This window comes from Opisthocomus hoazin, chromosome 1, assembly GCF_030867145.1.
Source record: "Opisthocomus hoazin isolate bOpiHoa1 chromosome 1, bOpiHoa1.hap1, whole genome shotgun sequence".
In the NCBI taxonomy this organism is placed as follows: Eukaryota; Metazoa; Chordata; class Aves; order Opisthocomiformes; family Opisthocomidae; genus Opisthocomus; species Opisthocomus hoazin.
The window spans coordinates 34,947,915-34,969,845 of NC_134414.1; the positions used below are offsets into that span (position 1 = coordinate 34,947,915).

General features: G+C 43.9%; 1 protein-coding gene across 2 annotated transcripts in view; it reads right to left on the minus strand.

Moving 5' to 3' along the window:
* The window catches only part of ITM2B (integral membrane protein 2B), a 28,999-nt gene extending 11,183 nt beyond the window's left edge, over nt 1-17,816 (minus strand). The window contains exons 1-2 of one of the 2 annotated variants that reach the window (XM_075421927.1): nt 17,492-17,816; nt 255-383 (exon numbers count right to left, since the gene is read on the minus strand). In XM_075421927.1, coding sequence (XP_075278042.1) covers nt 255-383; nt 17,492-17,590 — 228 coding nt within the window. In that variant the 5' untranslated portion in view covers nt 17,591-17,816. The remainder of the gene's footprint in view (nt 1-254; nt 384-17,491) is intronic. The other variant, XM_075421921.1, reaches the window with a different exon arrangement.
* Between the last annotated feature and the right edge of the window lie 4,115 nt (nt 17,817-21,931).

Here is a 21,931-nt window from a genome sequence, read left to right on the forward strand (position 1 = left end):
TCCTTTCTCTGCAAAGCAAGGTTTCCAAAAGTGTTGCTTTCTTTATTTGCCAGCTTCGTTCCTGCCATCCTCTGCCAACAAGGAACTTCAGAGCAGACGATACACTTTGCCTTTAGGAAAGCCGAAGTTTTAGAAAGATAAAAATGGGAGTAGCGAGGCTATTGCGTTTAGTCTGTCAATCCTCTTCCCTCTTGTAAGGTAAATCGTAACAGAGAAAACCGCAACCCTCGTGTAACAAAATGGATTTGACTTACCTGGAATGCAAAATATTTGTACAGATAGGCACCGCCCAGGATCACACCAGCCAGCATAAAGGCCAACCCAAAGCACATGCACCAGCACCAGGCCCTCCTCTGCCCAACAGGCACAGCATCCTCAGGGTCCTGCAATGCATCAGAGAGAGACCTTCAACACGCCATTCCCAAGACACATACGACAGCAGATAGCTCAGGCCCAGCAAGTACAAGCACTGCATCCATCAGAAAAGGCTATACGCATTTTATCACAATTGTTTGGAAATGTATTTTATTTGGTAAAGTTTAAAACAGATCTATTTAAGTTGAGGTTTAGGAAAACCTGTACTAACACTCACTTTCAATGCCACTGTCACTGACTAAATCAGCAGACTTAAGTCTTAAGGAAGACAAAAATGTAACAAAATCTCCCACGATACCTAATAACACACAGTGAGCCACTCTGCAGATTGCAGACAGAAAAATAGCTGTTCTCAGGCAACCTCCGTGCAACAACAGCAGGGCAAGGAAGTAATATCAGAAAGGTCAGATTCTTTTTTATCTTGGTGTACGAAGAAACAACAAAAGATCAAAGGTAATAAGAACAGCAAAATATATCCTTTCCTATGTTCCATCAGGAACAAAGAGACTTTACCACTTCTTTGCTGGCAGAATAATAAAAGTGGGAATAAAAAAAAAAGATGCTCTGTAAGTTGTAGTTAAGGAAGTTTTCTGCTCTAAGGCAGCGTTGACTGTGCCTCACTGTATCTGCTATGCATGTTATGCTAAAGGAATAGTGGGATGTTTCCCCTTTAGGGCACTAGTTTGCATAACCATGCAGTCCCCACAGGCATCCTGAGCAATAAACTGCTGCTTGCAAAATCCTTCCTCTATCAGCCACATCACAATGCTCTTTCCTCCCCCAAGTGCTTGCATAACTCACATCCAAAAAAAAGTAAAAACAAAAAAAAAGTCCAACCCAAACCCCCCCATCTTTGAGTCACCCTCTTCCAAGCCATGATAATCCTGGGAAAATCTCAGAATTCAAATAAATACAAAGTAATTCATTACCCCTTTGCAACCAAAAAAACAACAGAGTAGCATGATGACCAAGGCAAAATCATTGTGGCCAAGCAAACAAAAAACCCCAAACCAGAAAACGGAGGAAAAGCATGAGAGAAGCGCTTGAGAAGCCATCGATAGCTATGGCTATCAATCAGTCAGCGTTCTGCCTCGTGGGTTTTTTTGTAGTATCTGCTAATGATTTCCCACTTGAACAAAGTTGTGAGTGTAGTCCCCACACTGCCTTGGTCCAGAGGGGAAGGAATTCCCCTCACCTGGCCATCTAAGCAAGTCTGACACAAAATGGAAACAGGACCCTCCCTGTTAATGGTGGGGAGAAAGAGGCGCTTCCCCAGAATGACTCACCCCAACCACCCCTGAGAGGGAAAAGTAGTCTTTCGGAGGGACTTCTTTTCACTGATTATGGGGGGGGGAAGATTCTTTGGTTAACAAACTAGGTACCCAATCCATAAGCAGCTAAAATTAGGTGATGTGAAACCCACACTGCAATTATCTTCCATACAGAAGTGGCAATGCAGCTTCTTTGCCAGGCAACGGCTGCCAAAATCTGATTCAGAAATATTGAGAGTTGAAATGAGTTTCACAGATTTTGTTTTACGTTACCTTGCAAACTACCGCAGTAAATCAGCTTGTGAAATCTCCATCTCTGGAGGTTTTCAAGACTCAACTAGACAAACCCATGGCTGATCTTGCTTTGTTTCTAAAGGGAGGTGGGACTAGATGATGTCCAGAAGCCCCTTCCAGCCAGCATTTCTGGGATACATTACAGGCAAAGTGAGAGTGGCGAGAAAACAGTTGCCTTGGACTGAAAAAGCAGAATGAAAAGACAAGTAACAACTTTTAAAAGTTTTTACATTACTACTTCTTTAAGGAACTCAATGTAAAGAATTATAGGATTACCAGCTGCCTGCTTTTTAACTTGGCTGCTTGCAAAGACTGAGTGTAGAACCTGATATCCACGGTAATCTAATTAACTTTCAGGTCAGGCTAAGATTCACTGTGGACTCTTCTATAAATCATCTCAATTATAAAACTAAACCAGGTAAAACAAGGATTTTTATTTTTATGTTGCCCATGTCTATTCCCTAGACTATTAACTATTCTATACTATATCTTAACTATTTCCCTAGACACTTCAAAGCATAAAGGACACCCAAATTAAACTTTCTAAAATAGCTGTCATTTCAAGTATTACAAGTTCATGTCAGAAAAACTGATAGCAAATTAGTTCTTGGATACAATGCAAAAATATTCCCTAGTGAAGAATATAAAGAATCTCTTTATTCTTTCCCAGTGCCGCTATTACTTCCCTCCTTTTTTAACTCCAAGCAGAATTATCCGGTAGTGCAATAACACCTTCTCTTCCATTTTTACATCATTTTGTAAATTCAGAAGACTAACAAAATATGCATCTAGCAAATGATGCGGAAGGCACACACAGCGTGAACACCTACCTGGAAATGGGAATTAATGTCAAATTAATTTTGCACAGGCCACAAAAATAGTCAGAAAAAAGAAAGCAACTTTTACGCTTTTACTGTGCTAAGAGGAACTTGAAGGACAAGTTTATCAGGATTCCACCCTAAATAGTTTTTGCTTTGATATACAAGATGACAGCTATAAACAACAGGTTTAATACAACTCTCTAATCTTCTACCAGCAGCTAAATTTTATCGTTATTTCTGAAGGCATCCCTAATGGTGGCACGTTAACATATTTGGTATTTGTAGTTTCCTACTGCATTGATTTGTCCACAGCCTACTGACAACAGCACACCAAATTTATAGCAAGAGTTGAAGACCAGTTCAGCCTCGACTCAGGAGAGTGCATGGAAGTACTGCATCTCAGCACAGAGCAACCACAAGCATTAGGTAAGACTGAAAACATTTTACACTGTCAAAGGAGAACACAGAATTTATTTCCTCTTCTGAATTTGAAAACTAAGTACATCATCAAACAGTCCAAAACCATTCTAAACCAAAATATTGTAAATAACCTTCTGAAGCTAAATTATACTCCTATTAGTAGCCGTCCCCTGGATAAGCTTTTGTACTTTTGCCATGACAGCTTAGTTTGGGCTGAATTGACCCAGAAGAGTAATTCATCCCTCGCTATATAAATACGACCGTCCGCACTGCAAGAGAAGAAAGTGCGACGGATGCTCGCCCAGGTGACTCATGTTCCGAAAGAAAAAACATTAAGTGAAAGCAGACCCGCACCGAGAGGGACAGTGCTGAATTGGCGTCTCTCCTCACATAGTGACGACTGCACTTTGCTCCCGGGTAGCAGCGCCAGCTTCCGAAGCCAGAGCACCAGCTTCACTGACTGATCTTTCTCTAGGTCAGCTTTCCACTGCCAGAGGTACCCGACAAAAGAAAGCATCATGTACTTGAAGCGAAGATTGACCTCTAAAAATATGCCTCTCTGCTTCTGTGAGCAGCAATAATTAATCATTGCTGTTATGGTCCTTTTCTTTCCCCGGGTCTGCTTCACCCCTGCCCCACGTACTTCCAATTCCCTGGTGAATCCTCAACCTTGCGATGATGCCACCGAACTAATCTTCTCTGATGCAAAATGCCTTAGGAAGAACTGGATGCAAGCCCAATACTGGCTTGTTTCCCTTGACAGGCTGATTGTTCTAATTGGAAAACATTTGATTAGCCTATTTCCCATGGACAAGACATGAAGCAGAATCATCTCTCTGCCACTTGTATACTAAATCCTACAGTGTTAAAATTAAACAGTTCAGAACTTCCCAACTTGAACAGCTTCAAGCTCTGCAGGAACAATTTTCCTGTAGACAGAAAACGAGAAATATTAAATTCTTTGTTACTGAAGACTGACAAGATTCAAATACATTGTCTGCTCACAAAGAAGCTGTAAGATGACCACAGCTTTCAGTAAAGATCCCTTCATCAGTGACCGCAGCAGCTAATGTAAAGCTGCACTCTGTCTTGTTACTGGAACTACTTTGGAGATGGACAAATCATACCACAAACTATTTACCAAACCACCCCTCAATTACAGAAAAAGAGATCTTCAAAAGAACGTATTTATGACAATTACCATTAACTGTTCTGGAGTGGATTGAAAGAAAAAAGTTAATAAACTCTAAACCTGTAAACAGCAGCAGTTATTAACAGCTACTGGCCATATATTCTCTGGCTCTTTTCAGTTCGATTTTAATGCAACCTTTCTTTTTTTTTTTTCTTTAAAGAAATGCTGAATTTCAGAAGCACCAAATTCATTTTTGGGGTAACATCACAAAATTCTTCTAAGAAACTGCAATACTGAGCCACAAATGTGTATAATTAAGACTTGGTAATCACTTAGATTTTCCCCTTGTGGCTTTTTGTACACAGTAGAATATAATTGCTTTAACATTATGAAAATAAAGCAGTCTAAAAACTTACAAGGCATATGTCTAGTTCATATTAAAATGGATTAAATTATCAGACCTTGTTCCTTCACAGAAATTAAGGACACATCAATTACATGATTTAAAAAAAAAATTCGTATGAATCAACTAAGTAAGAATCCACCTAAACCAGACATGATGGATGTGCTTGGATATGCTGTGGGCAGTTTAGAATACTGTGTGACCGTTGTACGCCTATGCAAAAGATAATGGCCCATATTTAAAAATAGACAGCAATAAAAATTATTTTGATAGGGGAAAATGTCTTTCAGAACCAACAGAGAGTCTTTGATCCACAGAGAAACCAGATACAGAGTATTACTGAGTATTACATATATTATTAAATATGTCTTCAGCATAACACACAAACCATCCATAATTACGCATCTGAGAATAACATCTTATATATATACATACACACACACACACATAAAAGCTTACAATTAGTGCAGATAGAACTGACTGGAAGCCGTTCAGAACAGTTTTCTTCCCAGGTCCTTTGAGTACCAGTTAACTCACACGGATGGACAGAATACAGTGGGGCACACTGAGCTTCCTAAAGGCAAATATTGACCAACTGTTGCTTTAATTAGCGGAACGTGGAGAAGAGAAGTTAATGATGACTCTCTAAAAGTGTATTTTAATGAGGGAGGCTAAAAAATCTTGAAATGAAATACTGACCAATGGCTGTATAAATGGAATTCTGTTGGTCAAGCTCGCCCACTCCGACTTGTAAATCTGACATCTGTAGAAAATCCTCCCAAAAGACAGTCAATTTGAAATGAACTCAATTTAGAAAAAGCTCTGCATTCCTCCCATGGTATTCCTGCCTGAAGACTGCTCTAAGCCTGGTATTCTATTTATTACTTGTTGCAGATGGGAAGTTAAGGCAGGCTTTTGCAAGACTCCTCACTTGGCAGATGCTGCGAGTCTGGAAGGCCATCACACTGATCTGCCTCTCAAGCAGCAATTTTATGCTTCCTAATACAATTAAATCTCAATCTCAAGTACAATGATCTTTTAACTTGCTAGTTGGAAAAACACACTCTTATCACAAGGACCAATGGATTTCTGCGCAGATGATGAAGCCTGAAAACAAGCTACGGTTGTTTATAGGCAGCTGATATCTGAACACTGCAACCCCTCTGTGGCAGCACTGCCAGTTCCTCTTCTGTCAGGATGGACACGGACTCGTCCATATGGCCAAAGGCTCTCTGCCTAAAGAATCACATGAAAACCAGACCTTAGTTCTGGTGTTGCCTGCTGCAGTCATGTAGGCTTGGATAACTGAGGAGATTAATTAATTAGAATTACCTGGTAGGTAGTTGGCACTATTAACCTCTTCCCGTATTTCTAATATCTGTGTATGTCCTATAAAATAATATTGTAAATACAAAATCTATTGTACAGCACTAGAAAATCCAGCAGCGAGAAGAAAATACATTCCAAGAGATTTCCAAAGTTCAAAGTCCAAGGTCCTTTTTGTATTTGTTGAATGCTACCTTTCACCAAATAATTGGTGTGTTTTATTAAAAAATGGATGTCTGTCAAATGACTCATTTCATGGTTCAAACATCGTAACTACCATGGAATAAAAACATTAATATAAGCAGCCAGCTCATCTTAAAAAGGCAGTCAGTGCTGGTGGATAGGAATTTGCATGTATTGAGAAAGATGGAGGTAAAAAGAGAACAAAAACAAAGAAGAAAACAGGGGCACAGGAAATAAAAGTAGAGAGAAACATGGTGGAACACGAAGAGTTCAATTTCTCTGCAGGAAATCAAGGAAAATTACGACTGTAAATTGAATGTAAAGGATGTGAATCAGCAGTTCACCCACAGCTACATGATAGAGGGACAAAAGAAGCTGTCTTGAAGGAGTAATCCTGCAATTCTTAACCGGTGTGAGTAATTCTGATTTACCTAAACACTGCCTTCAACTTCTGAGATAAGAAAATGCAAAATTTGATAGCAGCCAACAATTACAGAGGATGGGTAAAGGGGAAGAAGCCTCTAACTATTTGGTCTGCTGTTTTGATTAAATTTGGCAGCAGTATTGTTAAGAGTGGTTATTTTTATTGTTGGCTTTGGTCTTATATGGACTCGAAAGTGCAAAACAAAAAGTCCCAACCACACTTATTTAAACGGACTGAAAGTCCATCTTTGTGGACCAGGCAAGGACTTTCTTTGGGTGATTCACATGTACACCTTTTGGCCATATCCTCATCCCAGGCTGTCTACAGCAATTGTACAACTAATCATATGCTGTATTTTATTCTATTTTCTTCAGACAGCACTTCCCAAATTGTTCATTTCTCTGTCCAGTTCCACCATCACCCAATTCCCTTCTCTCACCACCAAACCCACTGGTTTCAAGTCTTCCTACAATTTCCTTCTTATCCTGTGTCTATGCCCCCCGTTATCTTTCCCCATCCCAAAGCAGAGCTCTCCAGTCTCTGCCACATGTCGACTACTGGGCACACCTTATCTCCATTTCCTCCCATTGTTACCAGATAAACCATTCACCACATCAGTGTGCTACGCCCTCGGGAAGAGGAGCTGGGCTACAGCCACTGACGTGCTCTATCCTTCGCCAGCCCCACCAACCAACACTCCTGTGCCTCTTGACCTGCATCTGTACTGCAAACACTTAGGGCCAAGGACGGCCCTCCTTGCTTTTTCCATCCAGCAATTAGCTCAACAGGATATTAATACCATATTATATTCCTTCTCAACATTGGGAAATACTTTTTTACTGAGAGTGACCGAGCACTGACACAGGTTGCCCAGAGAGGCTGCGGAGTGTCCATCTTTGGGAGATACTCGAAAGCTGTCTGGACAGGGTCCTGGGCAGCTGGCCCTAGGTGGCCCTGCTTGAGCAGGGAGGCTGCCCAGATGACCTCCAGAGGTCCCTTCCACCCACAGCCATTCTGTGATACACATCTACAGGTTTTAAGTCATGCTAAAACTGTACAGGGAGAGGATTAATAACTAACTCTAACCACTTGAGTAACATTAACGACAAAAAAATCCAGGAGTGCTGGGTTTGTGCTATGAACAAGTAATAAAGCTCCCCATACCATTCATTTCCTTCGCTTTGGGGTTTTATGATTCTTCTGCCTTCTCCCCCCCTCCCCTAGCCCCCAACATGGAACTCCAACAAAACCTGCAACACTGAGAAAATCTGTCATGTTTAAATGTTTGGATGTTGAATTCGAAAGTTCTTGTGCCACTTGACAGCCACAGAGATCTGCAATTGCCACCATACTGAATACAAGAAGTTTTCATAAGCTTTTCTAGTGATGAGGTGGTGGAAGCCAATTTTTTTACATGTGATATACACATGTTGATGAATTCACCTATACATTTGTATAAATTAGAATTACGAAAATTTGTTCTGCATTCCACACTTACTTTTCTCAAGTGTTTTAAGAAAAGAGCAGTGTTCTGGTGCAACAGTTTGCAAGTCATAGACCAAAACACGCAGACAAAAGCTTGTGCAGATATCTGGCAAGAGGTGCCTGAGGGATGTTTATTTCTTTCAAACAAGAAACCCCAAACCTGAGAGGTTATATGGCACATTCTTCAGAACACATTTTGCCTTCAGAAAACAAAATCTTTACACCCTTTATGGCTACAGCATGTCAAATACAACTTTCATTAAACTGTCCCATAGTTTAAAAAGCTTCATTTTCACGCAAAACAAACCCTTTCCCCACCTGCATTCTTTGTCTTATAACTGACTTGTGTTCTACCACACTTACTAAACCTACACTAAACAAATCTATAACTTGAAATGCAATACTTCTCTCGACTTTATCCTGAATTAGATCAATGTTTGAAAACAGGAACTGAGAGGGTTCCTACTCCGCTTAAATTGGATCAATACTAAATTATCTTTTTGACCTTCATTGTTCCAGTTCCTGTCTCTTCCTTATCCTGCTCGCTTCTTATGTCTGAAATTTCTCTGCTTTTTTCCTGTGGCTGCCTGAATCTCAGACATCAGTATGATGGAACGCTATGTGGATTTAACCTAGATTTCTCTCAAGGCTATTTTCCCAAGCGCTGATGGCTCTTTCACCCAAGAGATCTCATTAGCATGCACATATGCACCACTGAGCCTCAGAATTTAATAACTCTGTTCCCAGTTCAGCCACAGATGGTATGTCATCTCAAGCAAGTTACAAACATCGTGTCTCGGTTTCTCTCTTATCTAGAATCTAGCATCACAGAAACCACTCGGGACGTCTCCAGTCCAACCTCTTGCTCAAAAGGAAGGTGGACTCTGAAGCCTGACCAGGCTGGGCTCTTGTCCAGTTAAGTTCTGAAAACCTCCAAGGACTGACACTTCAAAGCTTCTCTGGGCAACCTGCTCAGCATTCAGTTCTCCTCAGATTGAAAAATATTTTGCTGTGCCCAGCCTGAAGCTCTCCTTTTTCAATTGATGGCCACTGCCTTTTCATCCACCTCCCCAGGTGCTGAGAGGCTGCTGTGAAATCCCCCCAAGCCATCTCATCTCCAGGCTGAACAAGCCCCACTCCCTTGGCCACTCCTCACAGGGCATGCGCTCCAGCCCTCGACCATCGTGGTGGCCCCTGCCAGACTCACACCAGTTTGTCGATGTCTTTTATTGGACTGGAAAGCTCTCAGCCTTCAGCAATGCCAGTGACTCGTGCCCAGCTGACTACCCACCAGGAGCCCAGGGTCCTTCCCAAGCAGATCAGCTTCCCAGCCAGGGGGTCCCCAGACTGTCCTGACGGCAGGGCGAGTCTGTTCCACGTACGGGACTTTGCATTTGTTGTTTCTGGAATTCACAAAGTTTTGTTCAGCCCATTCCTGCAGCCTGTCAGGGTCCCTTTGAATGGCAGCCCTGTCCTCAAAAAAACGTACCTTTCTAACACCTGTATTAGTGAATTAAGATGCGTAGTACCTGCACAGCAAGCAGAGTTCTCCGAGTGGAAACCATTCCACATGCAAATACAGAACAGCATTTAATTGTATAACTTATGAGTATCAGCACAGAAAAGCCAACCTTGAAAGGCTTATATCTAATTATGCCCTCTTTCTAGAAGAAACTGTTGTAACAATCTGCAGGGCTTCACTGCAATTAGACTATTCAAGGCCTGAAGTGGAACACATGCTCCAGTACCCAGCGCCTGGCTGCATCACACCCTGCAGAAACAGAGACACCGGCCGGTGTTCAGACACCTCACCCAGCAGCAGCAGAACTTCCACAAACTGCAAGCCTTAGGCAAGACAACTCACCTCACTGGGCAGCAGCCTCGAAAAGTCGTGTTCAGCCTCCCATCCTGCAAAGGGTGCTGCATTTTCAAATGTTTAAATCTTTTTCTATGATTTTCTATGTCGACTGTGTCTTTTAAAATAAATGAATAACTAGACCTTCGTGATTCAGCAACCATGTAAGATCCACCCCAGAGATCACTGCCCCATGCCAGTTATGAACTCCTCAGTGTACTTTTTCCACAGTCATTCCACTGTCTCATCCCACCCTCAAAACAGCAGAAACCCGCCATCAAAAGCAGGGGTTTGCTGAACCCTAGGAGGAAGACAACCACAAATTATCCAAGTATTTGCATTCAAGGAACTCTACTCTTAAAATGCCTGTGGGTTTTATTTTCATGTGTGTATATATATACATATATAAAAATATATATGTTATATAGATGAACTTTATAAAAATATTGGTATACACACACAGACACTATTTGTAAAGGGCAAACAAAACATTAACTTATTTTTTCCACAGCCTCTATAATAACCGCTGGTCAAATATTACTTTGCCATTTTTTTCAAGGTAAATTTTGTAAGGCTGTTGCACAAAGAACCCTTCCTTGCAGATGCTGCATGGATCACTCAGATAGGAGCTGAAGTCTCTCTATATGTTCGTTGTGGTCCAATCCCTATGCCACGTGATACCTGCTGCAAAATCATTTCTGACTTCATTGCAGAGCTCAATCTTATTAATTATCCCATTCCTTCGGTTTACCACATCTGTAAAATTAGGACAGATATCTGAGTTTTATAAATTAGCATGCTTTTCATCTGTAGATTCAAAGTAATTTCCACGGAGGATAAAAAGCAGTACATAAATAGTAAGAAAATGAATGTTGTATTACTCATATGGATCAGGAGACTAAAACCAGATAATGCTAACCTTTGTCAATCATAGCATAAAGGGTGGAGGCCAGAGAAAAACAGGAAAAAAAAAAAAAAAAAAAGAGGAATCTATGCAATAGCTAACAACACACCATAATTTATCCCAGCTGTAGTTCTTGTGTTTGAAATACACGTCATAATGTTTTGGAAGCACAGAATAAAGAATATTTAAAAGGACTAGGACTTAAAAATGCAGTATTTGCCTTCAAAGATATTTCCTGAGTGTCACAGAGAGAACTATTTTCTTTGTACGTAAGCTATTTCGTGTCTGTGGCTAGTGGCTACTGGATAGAAAAATATGTGTAATGCCAACAAATATTCCAAAATCACAACTGCAGAAGAGTTAACTGAAAACATTACTGGAGGTAAGTGCGCTTACCATTCTTATAAATCTCCTTCAAATAACCATTAGCATCAAAATTTATTAAATTGCTGTTAAAAATAAATGGAAACCACCACACAAATACCAAAGAAAATTTATTTGAGTCTATAAAAACACAACTGTTAGATTGCATTTGCAACTGCAAACATTTCATTAAAACACTTGACAGGAAAAAAAAAACTATAATACACACTGTATTTTGAAATTAAACTTTTCTTGAAACAGACATTCATATGTTGGATTAAATATTCATTATAATGGAAGAAGTCTAAACCATTTCCCTTGAAAATATTGTTGATTCCAAGAACATTTTCTTTCAAATGTTTGTTTTTTACAGGAAAGTTCAGCATTTCATCTTGATCCACATCTTCAGAAATCAACTAATTTAGCTTTAGCTTTTCCCACTGAACAGAACTTTTGGTTCCAACAGACTCAAGTTTCAGTTACACGATGTTAATATCCAAACTAGTTTCCTGAAACTTATCAGAAATAAAAGAGTATTGCAGCACAGAAAGACAGGAGCGAATGTAAGAGAAGTATTTATGGCATTAACTATAACAACACATTAGAGCGCAACATAGTTTTTCTAGATATTGCACTATATAAAGCTTCATCAAATTATGGACTTTGCCACATGATAATGTTAAGCAAAAACAAACAAAAAAAAGTTTTACAAATACATTTTTAGGGCAAGGGGCCTCAGCCAAGTCTAAATTTGTTAATCTGAAACAAGAAACTACTTAGAACTGCATAAGGCGTTTGCATTGTCTCTGTGCTCATCCCTGCACTGAATTCATATAAGCTGTCATGATATGTATGGACATCAGCTCTTGCTCAGACAGCCAAAACCGTAAATGATACAAACAACTGACGAAGCAGTTACCACAAAGGTCTTGTAGAATACATCCTGTTTGAAATACTAAATATCATTCTTCTGGGAAATGGTTGTATTTCCAACCCAAACCTTCGTATTTGTTATTCAGGTCGGGAAGTGATGAGAAACAGAAAAGGAAGTGAGATATGGACCACTGACAGAACTCCTCTGTCCCACAGGTTCATTTCCATCACTGGGGGGATGGGGAAGACACAAGCTCTTCCAGATCACTTTTTGAACTTTCTAACCATCAATTCCAAATTCCTAAATTCATTTCAAAATAGCAAGAGATTTTCAGAGGAGCAACACAAACTTTCAAAGATCTTGGTTTTTTCAGTATTGTTCTCTCAATTGCTGGCAACGGAACAGCTTTAGGAGCCAAACATCTCAAGACCACAGTGATCTCATTTTCAGAAAGCTGCACTGCTCAACCGCTAGCACAGATTCACCACGTAAAAGGATGCAGGGGATGACATCAGCCACAAGACTTCTTTTCTTAGGAAGTGTTCCTCATGAACAACACCTGCCACAAATATTGCTCACTTAAACTCAATTTCCCTGAATTTATGCTTGCAGGTACCCATTAAGCCAAATAAGTAACAGAATCCTGGGTACTCTTCGTGTCTGAAAATGGAGGGTTCTCATCTGAGGACTGGTGACATTTCATCAAAATCTTAGGAAAGTCAGGGAAGAGAAGGGGGAGAGAATTCAGTTTGCTAGCATTTTTTCACTTCTGGTCCTCTTTTAAATAATCATGCCTTAATCCAGAATGCTCTGACAGGCAGCAGAAGCTGGTTGGTTTAATGACCTAGTTGCATCACGGAAAATACAGGAAAATACAAAGACTGCTCTTTCCCCAACGGTGACTGGCAAAAGGCCTATAGAAAATTTGGCTGAAGGAAGGCTACAAAGGGAATAAGGAAGCTCTAGTTCTTAGTGTGTATACTAACATATATACAGCATATATGTTACATAGTATTTATATATATTTACACAAGCACACACGAGCATAGTAACTGTAAAGCTAACATCTTGATTTTGGACACATCTAACACCAGTGACACAAAATCTAAGGGTTTTTCTACATGGAAAAATAGTGATCGTTAGTTGCTCAACAGTATTTCCCAGGTGGACCCACTTACACTGTGTTCAAAGTTCCCATTTTAGTATGCTTCAGAAAAGATTAAGCTAAACTGAAACAAAAAAGATTACTTTTAGAGTGCGGAGTAATAATGTTCTCATAAGAGATAAACGCAGAAAGCTGCTGCTTTTAAAATTCTTAACATTTACACTTTCATACTGAACTCTCTCTGCAGACACAGCTATCCAAAGGTCAGCTATGGTACACACGTGTGAATCCACAGCTTCCGTGCACAAAGCCGTATTTGGTAAAGACACCGAGTTGAGCACCCCGAGAAAAAAAGAAAAAAAAAAAAAGAGAGAGAGAAAAAAAACCGCAAAACCACAAACAAAAGGTTGTCACCTATGCTGGTGGAAGGGAGCAACTGCCTGGGAGCTCCAGAGGGCCCAAAGAGCTTTGAGAAGGATTTAATCTACTGAGTGGACTCTGCAAAATGTCTGAAGACTTCAACTATGCTCAGAACCGTCTCTGGCTCTCCAAAGATCTGTTGTAGAGAGAAATGCTAAAATACCACACATTGTTTGTTTGTTGGGAAACTAGGTCATAAAATACCCTATTGTACCGACAGTGAGCAAAGTGGAAAATTAAATGTTGACTGAGAACCTTCACTAAGCGCATTCTGTATTTTGGTAAAGAATTACGGCATAGAAGTACGATTCCAACATTAGTGGCAGAGTTGTAACTATTGCCTACAGTAAGTATGGAGCCACTTTCACTACACACAATAATACAGATGGGTTATTTATGCAGAGACAGGGTCAGCACTCTTGATTAAAAACTCCTTTTTAAGTAGCACACTCCAATGCATAAGACCTTTGCCTACTGCAAAAGCTTTTTTTCGGCGGTTATTCCTGTGCTGCATCCCCTACTCTTCCTGCATTTTCTTCTCCTTGCTCCCCCAATTAATTTCCTATTAGTATCTGCATCAGAGGTTACTAGGTAAATTTCAGTGAGATCAGAGTATTTCTATGTCACATCATCAGCATATTTTGGCCGCAAACGCTCTTTAATAAGCCCTAGGAAGATTATCTACTTGACAGTAATCCTGTGACAGCAGACAGAACAGCAGTCTTCATGACACCATGCTGGGAAAAGCAGCAGAACGAGACCATCAGAGAACCAGCCCAAATGCTCATTCCATGAATCTCTATTTTCTGGACATTTCAGAGTATTTGGCTTTATTCACTAATATCAACTGGTTTACTAATCTTTCTTGCTTGAATCTTTGGAAGATCTTGATAATAAAATTCTGAATGGGCAATTTTGCTGATTCTCTTCCATTCTCAAGTGTTCCCATTTACTTCAATCCAGAATGCCTCCCAGGACTTTCGTCACAAAACAAAGCTTCAGAAAACGCTGTAATGTTTCTGGTGTTCTCATTTGTGATCCAGATCTATTTACTGTCCTACAGAAACAAAGCCTGTAAAGAGGGGAAAACAAATGTCCCATATATGCTCTTTTGAAGAGGTGACTTTTTTTCAATCTACTAGAATTCACTCTTCCATTTACATTCTGATATTGCCTTCAAACCTCACTTGAAGCTAAGGGTTCTCCAGCAATGAAGTGATACGAATAACACATTTGTCAGATGTGGTTTACTGTTCCCCTACCCTGCTAAGAACTGCACAGGCAGAAGTTCCTTGTGGAAGGGCGAAAAAGATTTGCTCCTCATGTATTTACATTAGAGAAGGCAAAGTTCAAAGGGCGTATCTTCCACTTACCTCAAATGTATCAAGTTTTACAATAGCCCTCAGTTCCTTTTTTATCTCAGATCTGAGAATAAACTCCCAAAGATCCAAATACCTCTACAGTTACAGGACATAATTTGTTTCAATATTGTTAATCCTGCATGGATTGCATAGTCTTTTCTACTAAAACTACAGATGACACTACCATACTCAGATCTGCTTTTATTTACGCTCTAAAACACGCAAGCTCCAAAAAAGCTTATTCAAGAGAATTGGTAGGTGTAGGTCTACAGTTCTGCTGAGAAAAGATGGAAATGCGTCAGGGAGAATGTCAAAGGCTCAATGTCCCTTAAGAGCGCTCATTTGCTTTTGGAATTCTCATCTGTACAGAGCATCCGCTGCTAGCATGCTATTTTAGGACTGTTTTAAGCCTTGTTCAGGCATGTTCATCCCCTGACAACAGTGCAAGAACTTGTAAGTTGCTACTGTGAGACCAGACCACCTTTTGACCTGGTTAATAAATGTTTGGAAGTCTCATTTCTAGGCAAGCAAAGCAGTACTAAGACCTGAGCAAAGTTAAGGCAGATTCTGCAACTCCTCCTGAGCTACAGCAATTCACAGCTCTGCGTTAAGGAAAGCATAGTCAAGTAACATGCTTCTGTCAGAATCCGGACAGGGTCAGGAGGATTTGCTCCCCAGAGTACAATTAGCCAGATGTATCTTGTTTTCTCAGCAGTAGCAAGGACAAGCTCAAATGGGTAGGCTATCTGGAAAAAAACATCACCCAGGGCAGATCTGGATTCCAAGGCAGTATGAAAAACCCATTTTCTGGAAGTTGTAGTTTTGTGTCTTGCTGACCTGCTCGGTGTCAAGCCTATCACCAAACCTGGGGTCAGGACAGAACTCCACAGCTCAAGCTGGGCTCAGGGAATACATCACCTTCTAGAGAAGGGCATTCCCGCTAGCAGCAACCAGGCACACAGATCACCTAACGGATTTCCCATAATTGCACGCAGTCTGAGTAACGATACTGTCTCCTTTGCTGTGGCACACTGTTCTAAGGACTTCAATACTTTGGTCCGAGTTTTATCAATGCAGTACTTTCAGCACAAGCGTGAAATTTCACCGCTTACTGTACCAGGAAGATGTCACTAGCAAACATCTTGTGGTCCCCCTTGGCTTTGCAATGACAGCGGATTCTGCTGGTGAAGAACCTGGCCCCATCAAAATCACAGCAATATCCACACCGGCGCGCAACTACGCACTAAAAATTCAACAGATGCTGTCCTCTCCAGCAGAATTTCATCACAAAGATTTCGGAAATTAAGAAACACCACCTCCTTTGCAGATCCGACCTGGCTAACCCAGAGGCCCGAGACACAGCAGACTGAAAGCCGATGGAAACAGCAAGGCACGCTGTTTCTGTGCAGCTGGCCATTTTTCAAGTTTTCAGTCTCCCTTCAAAGGGCTCAGAGCAAAGTAAGCTACTCCTAAATAAAAACTGGTTTTGATTACGGGAGCAGGGAAACGGCAGCCCAAAATCCTTCCTATTCTGGGCAGCTTCGCACTTCAGAAACTTTAAAAAGGCGGCTGCTGTTCCGTTCTTTGCTGCTGTTCGGAGACGGGGAGGGCAGGCGACGGTAGCTCGGGCGCTGTTCTGGGGAGGGGGGGGGGGGCAGCCCTCTGTTCCTTTATTTAACCCAGACCAAATTCCTCGGCGAAGCTCGCCGTCGCAGCCCCCAGCCTCCGCAACCACGCTGCGGCACCAGCACGGACAAACCTCCTCCCCCTCCCCCGAACTTCACCCCGGCCGAGCGCTCCCCGCCCGCCCCCAGGCGCTCCGGGACCCGGCCGGCCGGCCGGGGGGTGGGGGGGGACACGAACCGCGGGGCGAAGGCCCGGCGCCACCCGCCTTCTCCACACAAGCCGACCTCCGCGACCGAGCCGAAGCACCGAGGGGACGCGTGTGTGTCGCCCCCCCCCCGAGGGGAAGGGCTGCGGGAGCGGGAGGGCAGCCGAGCTCGGCCCGGGCAGCCCCTCGCCTCCGCCGACCCCTCAGCTCGCCGCGGGTCCGGGCGGGACGAGCCGCGAAGGAGACGAAAGCGCCTCAAAAGACGAGTTGGACGCGGTCCAAGCGCTGCCGGGCTTAAAAAGAAAAAAAAAAAAAGGACCAACAACAACAAAAAAACCCAACCCCAACCAACCCACCGCAAAAATCCCCAAAGCGGGGAGAAGCGGAGCTTTACAGCTCGCTCTCCCGTCAGCCATTTTAGAAGCGTGAGCGGAGCGGGGCGGCGGGGCACACCGCTGCGCAGCCTTCCCTGCCGGCCCGCCCGCGGTTCATCGCCGGGGGGGCACGGGGGACACGACGACGAGGAGCTTAAAAAGAATAAAACCGTCCCCAGCGCGACCCCCCCCCGCCTCAGCAGCGCCGAGCCGAGCGCCCGCCGCTGCACTGCCAGGCCAGCCCCAGCGGCTCGGAGCCCCGATCCCCACCTTGGCGTCCGGCGGCAGGATCAGCACCTGGCCGTTCTCCTCCTCCTTCTTCGCCGCCTCCTTCTGCGCCAACGCGGAGTTGAACGACACCTTCACCATGGCCGCTCCTCGGCGCGGGAGAGGGAGGACGAGAAGGAGCCCGAGCCGGCGGAGCTCCGAGGGCCGCCGCCTCCTGCCTTGCCGACCCCCTCCCCTGCCCCTCGCTGCCGCCTCGCCGCGACTGCCGCCCCCCGGTCCCCTGCTCAGGCGGCGGAGGCGCAGAGGAGGAGGAGAGGCGGGCGCGGCCGGCGGCGGGGCGGGGAGAGGAGCGGGGCGGGCGGGAAGGAGCTGGGGAGGCGGGGGGCGGTGGGGCCTCGCCCTCCGCCCGCCCAGCCCCGGTGAGGTGAGGGGGCCGGGGTGCCCCCGCGGCTCCCCTCCCGGCGGCCGGCTGCGTGCCCCGCGGGCCCGCCTCTCCGCCGGTGCCTGGCCGTGCCCCCGGGCGGCATCGCCCGCAGCGGCCTGGTGCCCCCACCCTGGCCGGCCCCCCTCGGCCCCGGCGCCTCGGCGAGGCCTTCGGGGCAGGCCCCGGGCTGGGCGGTGGGCCCGGGGGCCTTCGCCGGGGGGGCACAGGCGGTTTGGTTCACCCGGTGCAGCGTCTGCGTTGCTCGCCTTGCCGTTTTAGATGGATTTTTCTTAAAAGAACTCATTATTGGTGTTACGGCGGGGGAGGAAATCCCCGAGATGCTGGCAGCGGGCAGCGCGAAGTCCGCCGACCGTTGGAGCCCTCGGGAAGGACGCGAGGGGCAGCGGGAACGCGGAGGTGCAACGGGGCCCGTTCCTCCCCTCCGCAGCGGGTGTGAGGAGCGAGCCCATCGCACCGTCCCCAGCGGGGTGCTCTGCGGCAAGGCCACGCGGTGCCCACCGTGGTCGTCGTGTGGGTGAGGCTGTGGTCTGCAGCCAGGAGGGTTTTGCTTCGGTGACTCACCTGGGCAGAGCTGATTTCCTGGCAAGAGCTTGGCAGGCTTTGCTGTTGCTCTCGCTAAGATGCCTGGCAAACAAAGCGCAGTCCTTGAGCTCAGCGGGTGCTGCTGACTCTGGCAGAATCTGATCTTTCTCTGTAGGGCATTAGATGGCACCACGAATGAGTTGTCCTTACACTACGTGCCTGTGTCCTTTAAAAATTTTGGCCTAAAATGGCTGACAGAAAAGCTAACTGAACCTGGTCCATGCTATCATCCTAAAGTGTTTTCACCCAAAGGTCTGTGGATAAATTAAGGATCTTTTTTTCTGCTAAAGATACAAAATCCATAAAGCAAACCATGATAATTTTACATGATCTCCGAATAAAACAGCTGATGGTACAGCTTGCACCCAAGACTGAAAATTGCCCCAGGTATTATTCCAAGAATCCAGTCTAACTACCTTAAAATTCAACGGAGGTAAATGAATCATTTGCAGGTATTTCACTGAAGTATAAAAAGTCACGGGTGCCAAGGAAGACAGAATACAGAGATTTCTCTGGCACTTTCTGACCATATTTGGTATAATCCTGGAGGTTTTGCTTTAGTAGGAACTTTCATAAAAACTATTTGAGCATTCTACAATAAAGTACTTTATTGTGAAAACAATAAAGTACTTTAATAAGGCAATCGTAAGCTACAGTTTCCCGGGCTACTACTATGGATTTTGGTTTTTTTCCCTAAGTGGGACTTTGTTGTCCCACTCCCAGACTGAGAAGAGCACTGGCTGACACCTCCACTCCCATTTCAGTGGAAATCTGTGCAGGCGCATTGTGTATTCAGCACGATATTCAGCATGCAAAGGCTGCAGTTCAGAGTTTTGCTTTGTTCTCCTTAATGACATCACAGAAAGATGGGTATGCAAAAGACAGTCAAGGCTAAGGCATGGCATTTTATTATCTGTGTCAAAGTATATCTAACTCTTTCCCCAAGCAGCATACGCTCTCATCTTTCCAGATCAAACATACTCTGTCTGCTTCTTCAATCATGTTTGCAAATCACGGCGGCTTACCGCAGCTGGATTAGAGCAGCACCCTTATGGTGTTGCCACTTCTTACCTTTTGATTAGCGAGAATTTGCGATGTTTGTGGTTCTTTCTGTCAGGGAACAGAGTAAGAACAGAGCACCAGGAGAACCTCTCCGGTGACTTCCAGACTGTGCTTTGCTTCTACGTGCTTGCTTTCAGGCTGTGGTTTCGCAGGCAGCTGAGCCGCTGGAATGGCTCCGTTCCTCCGAAAGGAAATCTTGCCTCATCTTCTTCCTCCTCTTGCCCTTCATCTTCCCCCACATCTCACCCTTCGTACTCCCCTCCTTCCACCAGCAATCCCACTCAGTGCCTGTGCCTGCACGTGTGACCCGTGCGTGAGCCAATTCAATTCACAAATCCAGCAGAAAATTATCCAAGTTTTTCTGGGTTAGTTTTCTGCTGGGTTGGTGAGTTGTGTCAGTTCAGAGAGATGTGAGGACCACCACCAGCGTAAACAGTGGGCCTGCGGGGCCAAGAATGGGGAGGAGGGGGAAGTGGGGAGGAAGGTCTCTGTGCTTCTGCATAGATACAAGTATCGCATCTCTCAAAACCACAGCCTCGCTTTTTCTCAGGCAAGGGAGTGCATCTCAGTCTATATCCGGATGACTTTCTTGCTCTGTCTCACGTTTATGCCGGTTCTGTCTCATGTACAAGGCTTCCTTTCCTTCAGTCCCCTGCCCCATCGTTTACTGGATCTCAGGACCCCCCACAGGAACAGATGACCTGCGCTGTTTAGGTCTGCGTGTTTGTGTCCTCGGGCAGAGGTTTTCCGTTGTTTCAGCTGACACCAATAAGGGGGCATTTCATTGATTCCTTGCTTACCCTGAGTGGAAAATGACTATTACATCCATCAGGACTGGGAGTCGCTTTCTCCTTCCGAAGCCTCTCTTAAAATGCCGCAGTGCTCCAAGCTGTACCTCTGCTCGCCCATCTACAATTCAAAACCAGCCTACGTTCTGCCTCTTACACCGGCATCATGAGTTTCTGATGCGTGTACCAGACAATCTGTGGGTTCAGACACATAAAACTGCAGGGGTTTTAAATAACGTTATTGTCTTCCAACAAAGGACACTATCTTGAGACGAGGAGAACATAGTTGTTTTTAAAGTTTCTTCTGTAAACCTTTTAAATACAACTGAACATGAAAAGTTCCATATGGTGTCACGTTATTTTTTAATTGTTTCTTCTACTCCTCGTTTCTCGTTAACTGCATGACATTTTGATATGGTGTGTCTTACTTTTCCCGCAACCACTCTTCCCAGTTCTATGTCTATATATATCTATCTCTCCCTCTCCATCTAACTATGTATATCATTCTTGTTTCTTGGGGCAGGGGGAGGGAGGAGACAAGCAAAAGTTGTTTCTGTGACAGACATTTCTTCAGCTTGCTTTCTTAGCCAGAAATTGATACCCATTTATGCTGTTTCAAGGCTTTTCACACCACGCTCTTCCTCTCCGCCCTGTTCTGCCTTCCACCCCCCTTCTTCTCCGCACAACCCCCTCAGCTCCGCCTGAGAGGAGTCTCCTCTGCCAGATTCTTATCCAAATGGCCTGCAAAAAGCTTGCTGTCACACTGTCCCTTTTGCACAATCCCTGAATTCATTCGCAAGGACTTGTACTAAGAGTAGACTTAATCTTACATGCATTAGTACACAGGTAAGACTAGTGGTTCTAGTTGTATAATTCCAGTGACCAAACCCTGTACTGGGAATGCCACTTCATCAGCAAAAGGAATTTTTTTTTTGCCGTTGCTTGATGTGTTGATCTGGGAAATTTCTTCCGGGTTGTCTGTTTTGGTTAGATGGGGGAATATGGCCATGGCAGCATTTTTTGAGCTTTGTCCTGAGCTAAATCTGCTACCACCTCCCAGTCCACCTTTCCTGTAACAGCTCAAAACAAAAAGACCAATGTAAATTCCTGATGGCTAAAGCAGAAGGGAAAAGATGGCACTTACTATTGTAAATAGAATAGCATAGAAAAGAAAACATATCAAAAGGCATATGAGCCTGTTTATCACCCTCTATATTCTTCTTAATATCCCAGGGCCTGCCAAAGCTGGCAAACCAAACGGTACATAAATCTTTGCCATTCTTTAGCCTGCAGATGGTTGGGGCTGCAGACTGTTGTTCTCAAGTATTTTGGGACCCAATCATTACAGCAGAATCCCCAATTTTTATTAGTCTCTAGGCAGTATTGTAATCTAAATCTTAAAAATAACATCATTTTCACAATCTGTCTAAAATGTAGCCACTACAACAAAGCGTGAAATAAGCTTGACAAATCTATTTCAATTTGGCTTGTGCCTCCCGGCACCTCAGTCATCCCTGCTGTGAATAAAGCCCATTAGAGTGCGTAAGCGGCACCGCAGCAGTGAATAATGCCATAATCCAGCAAGCTGCTTTGCATGGCTGGCTT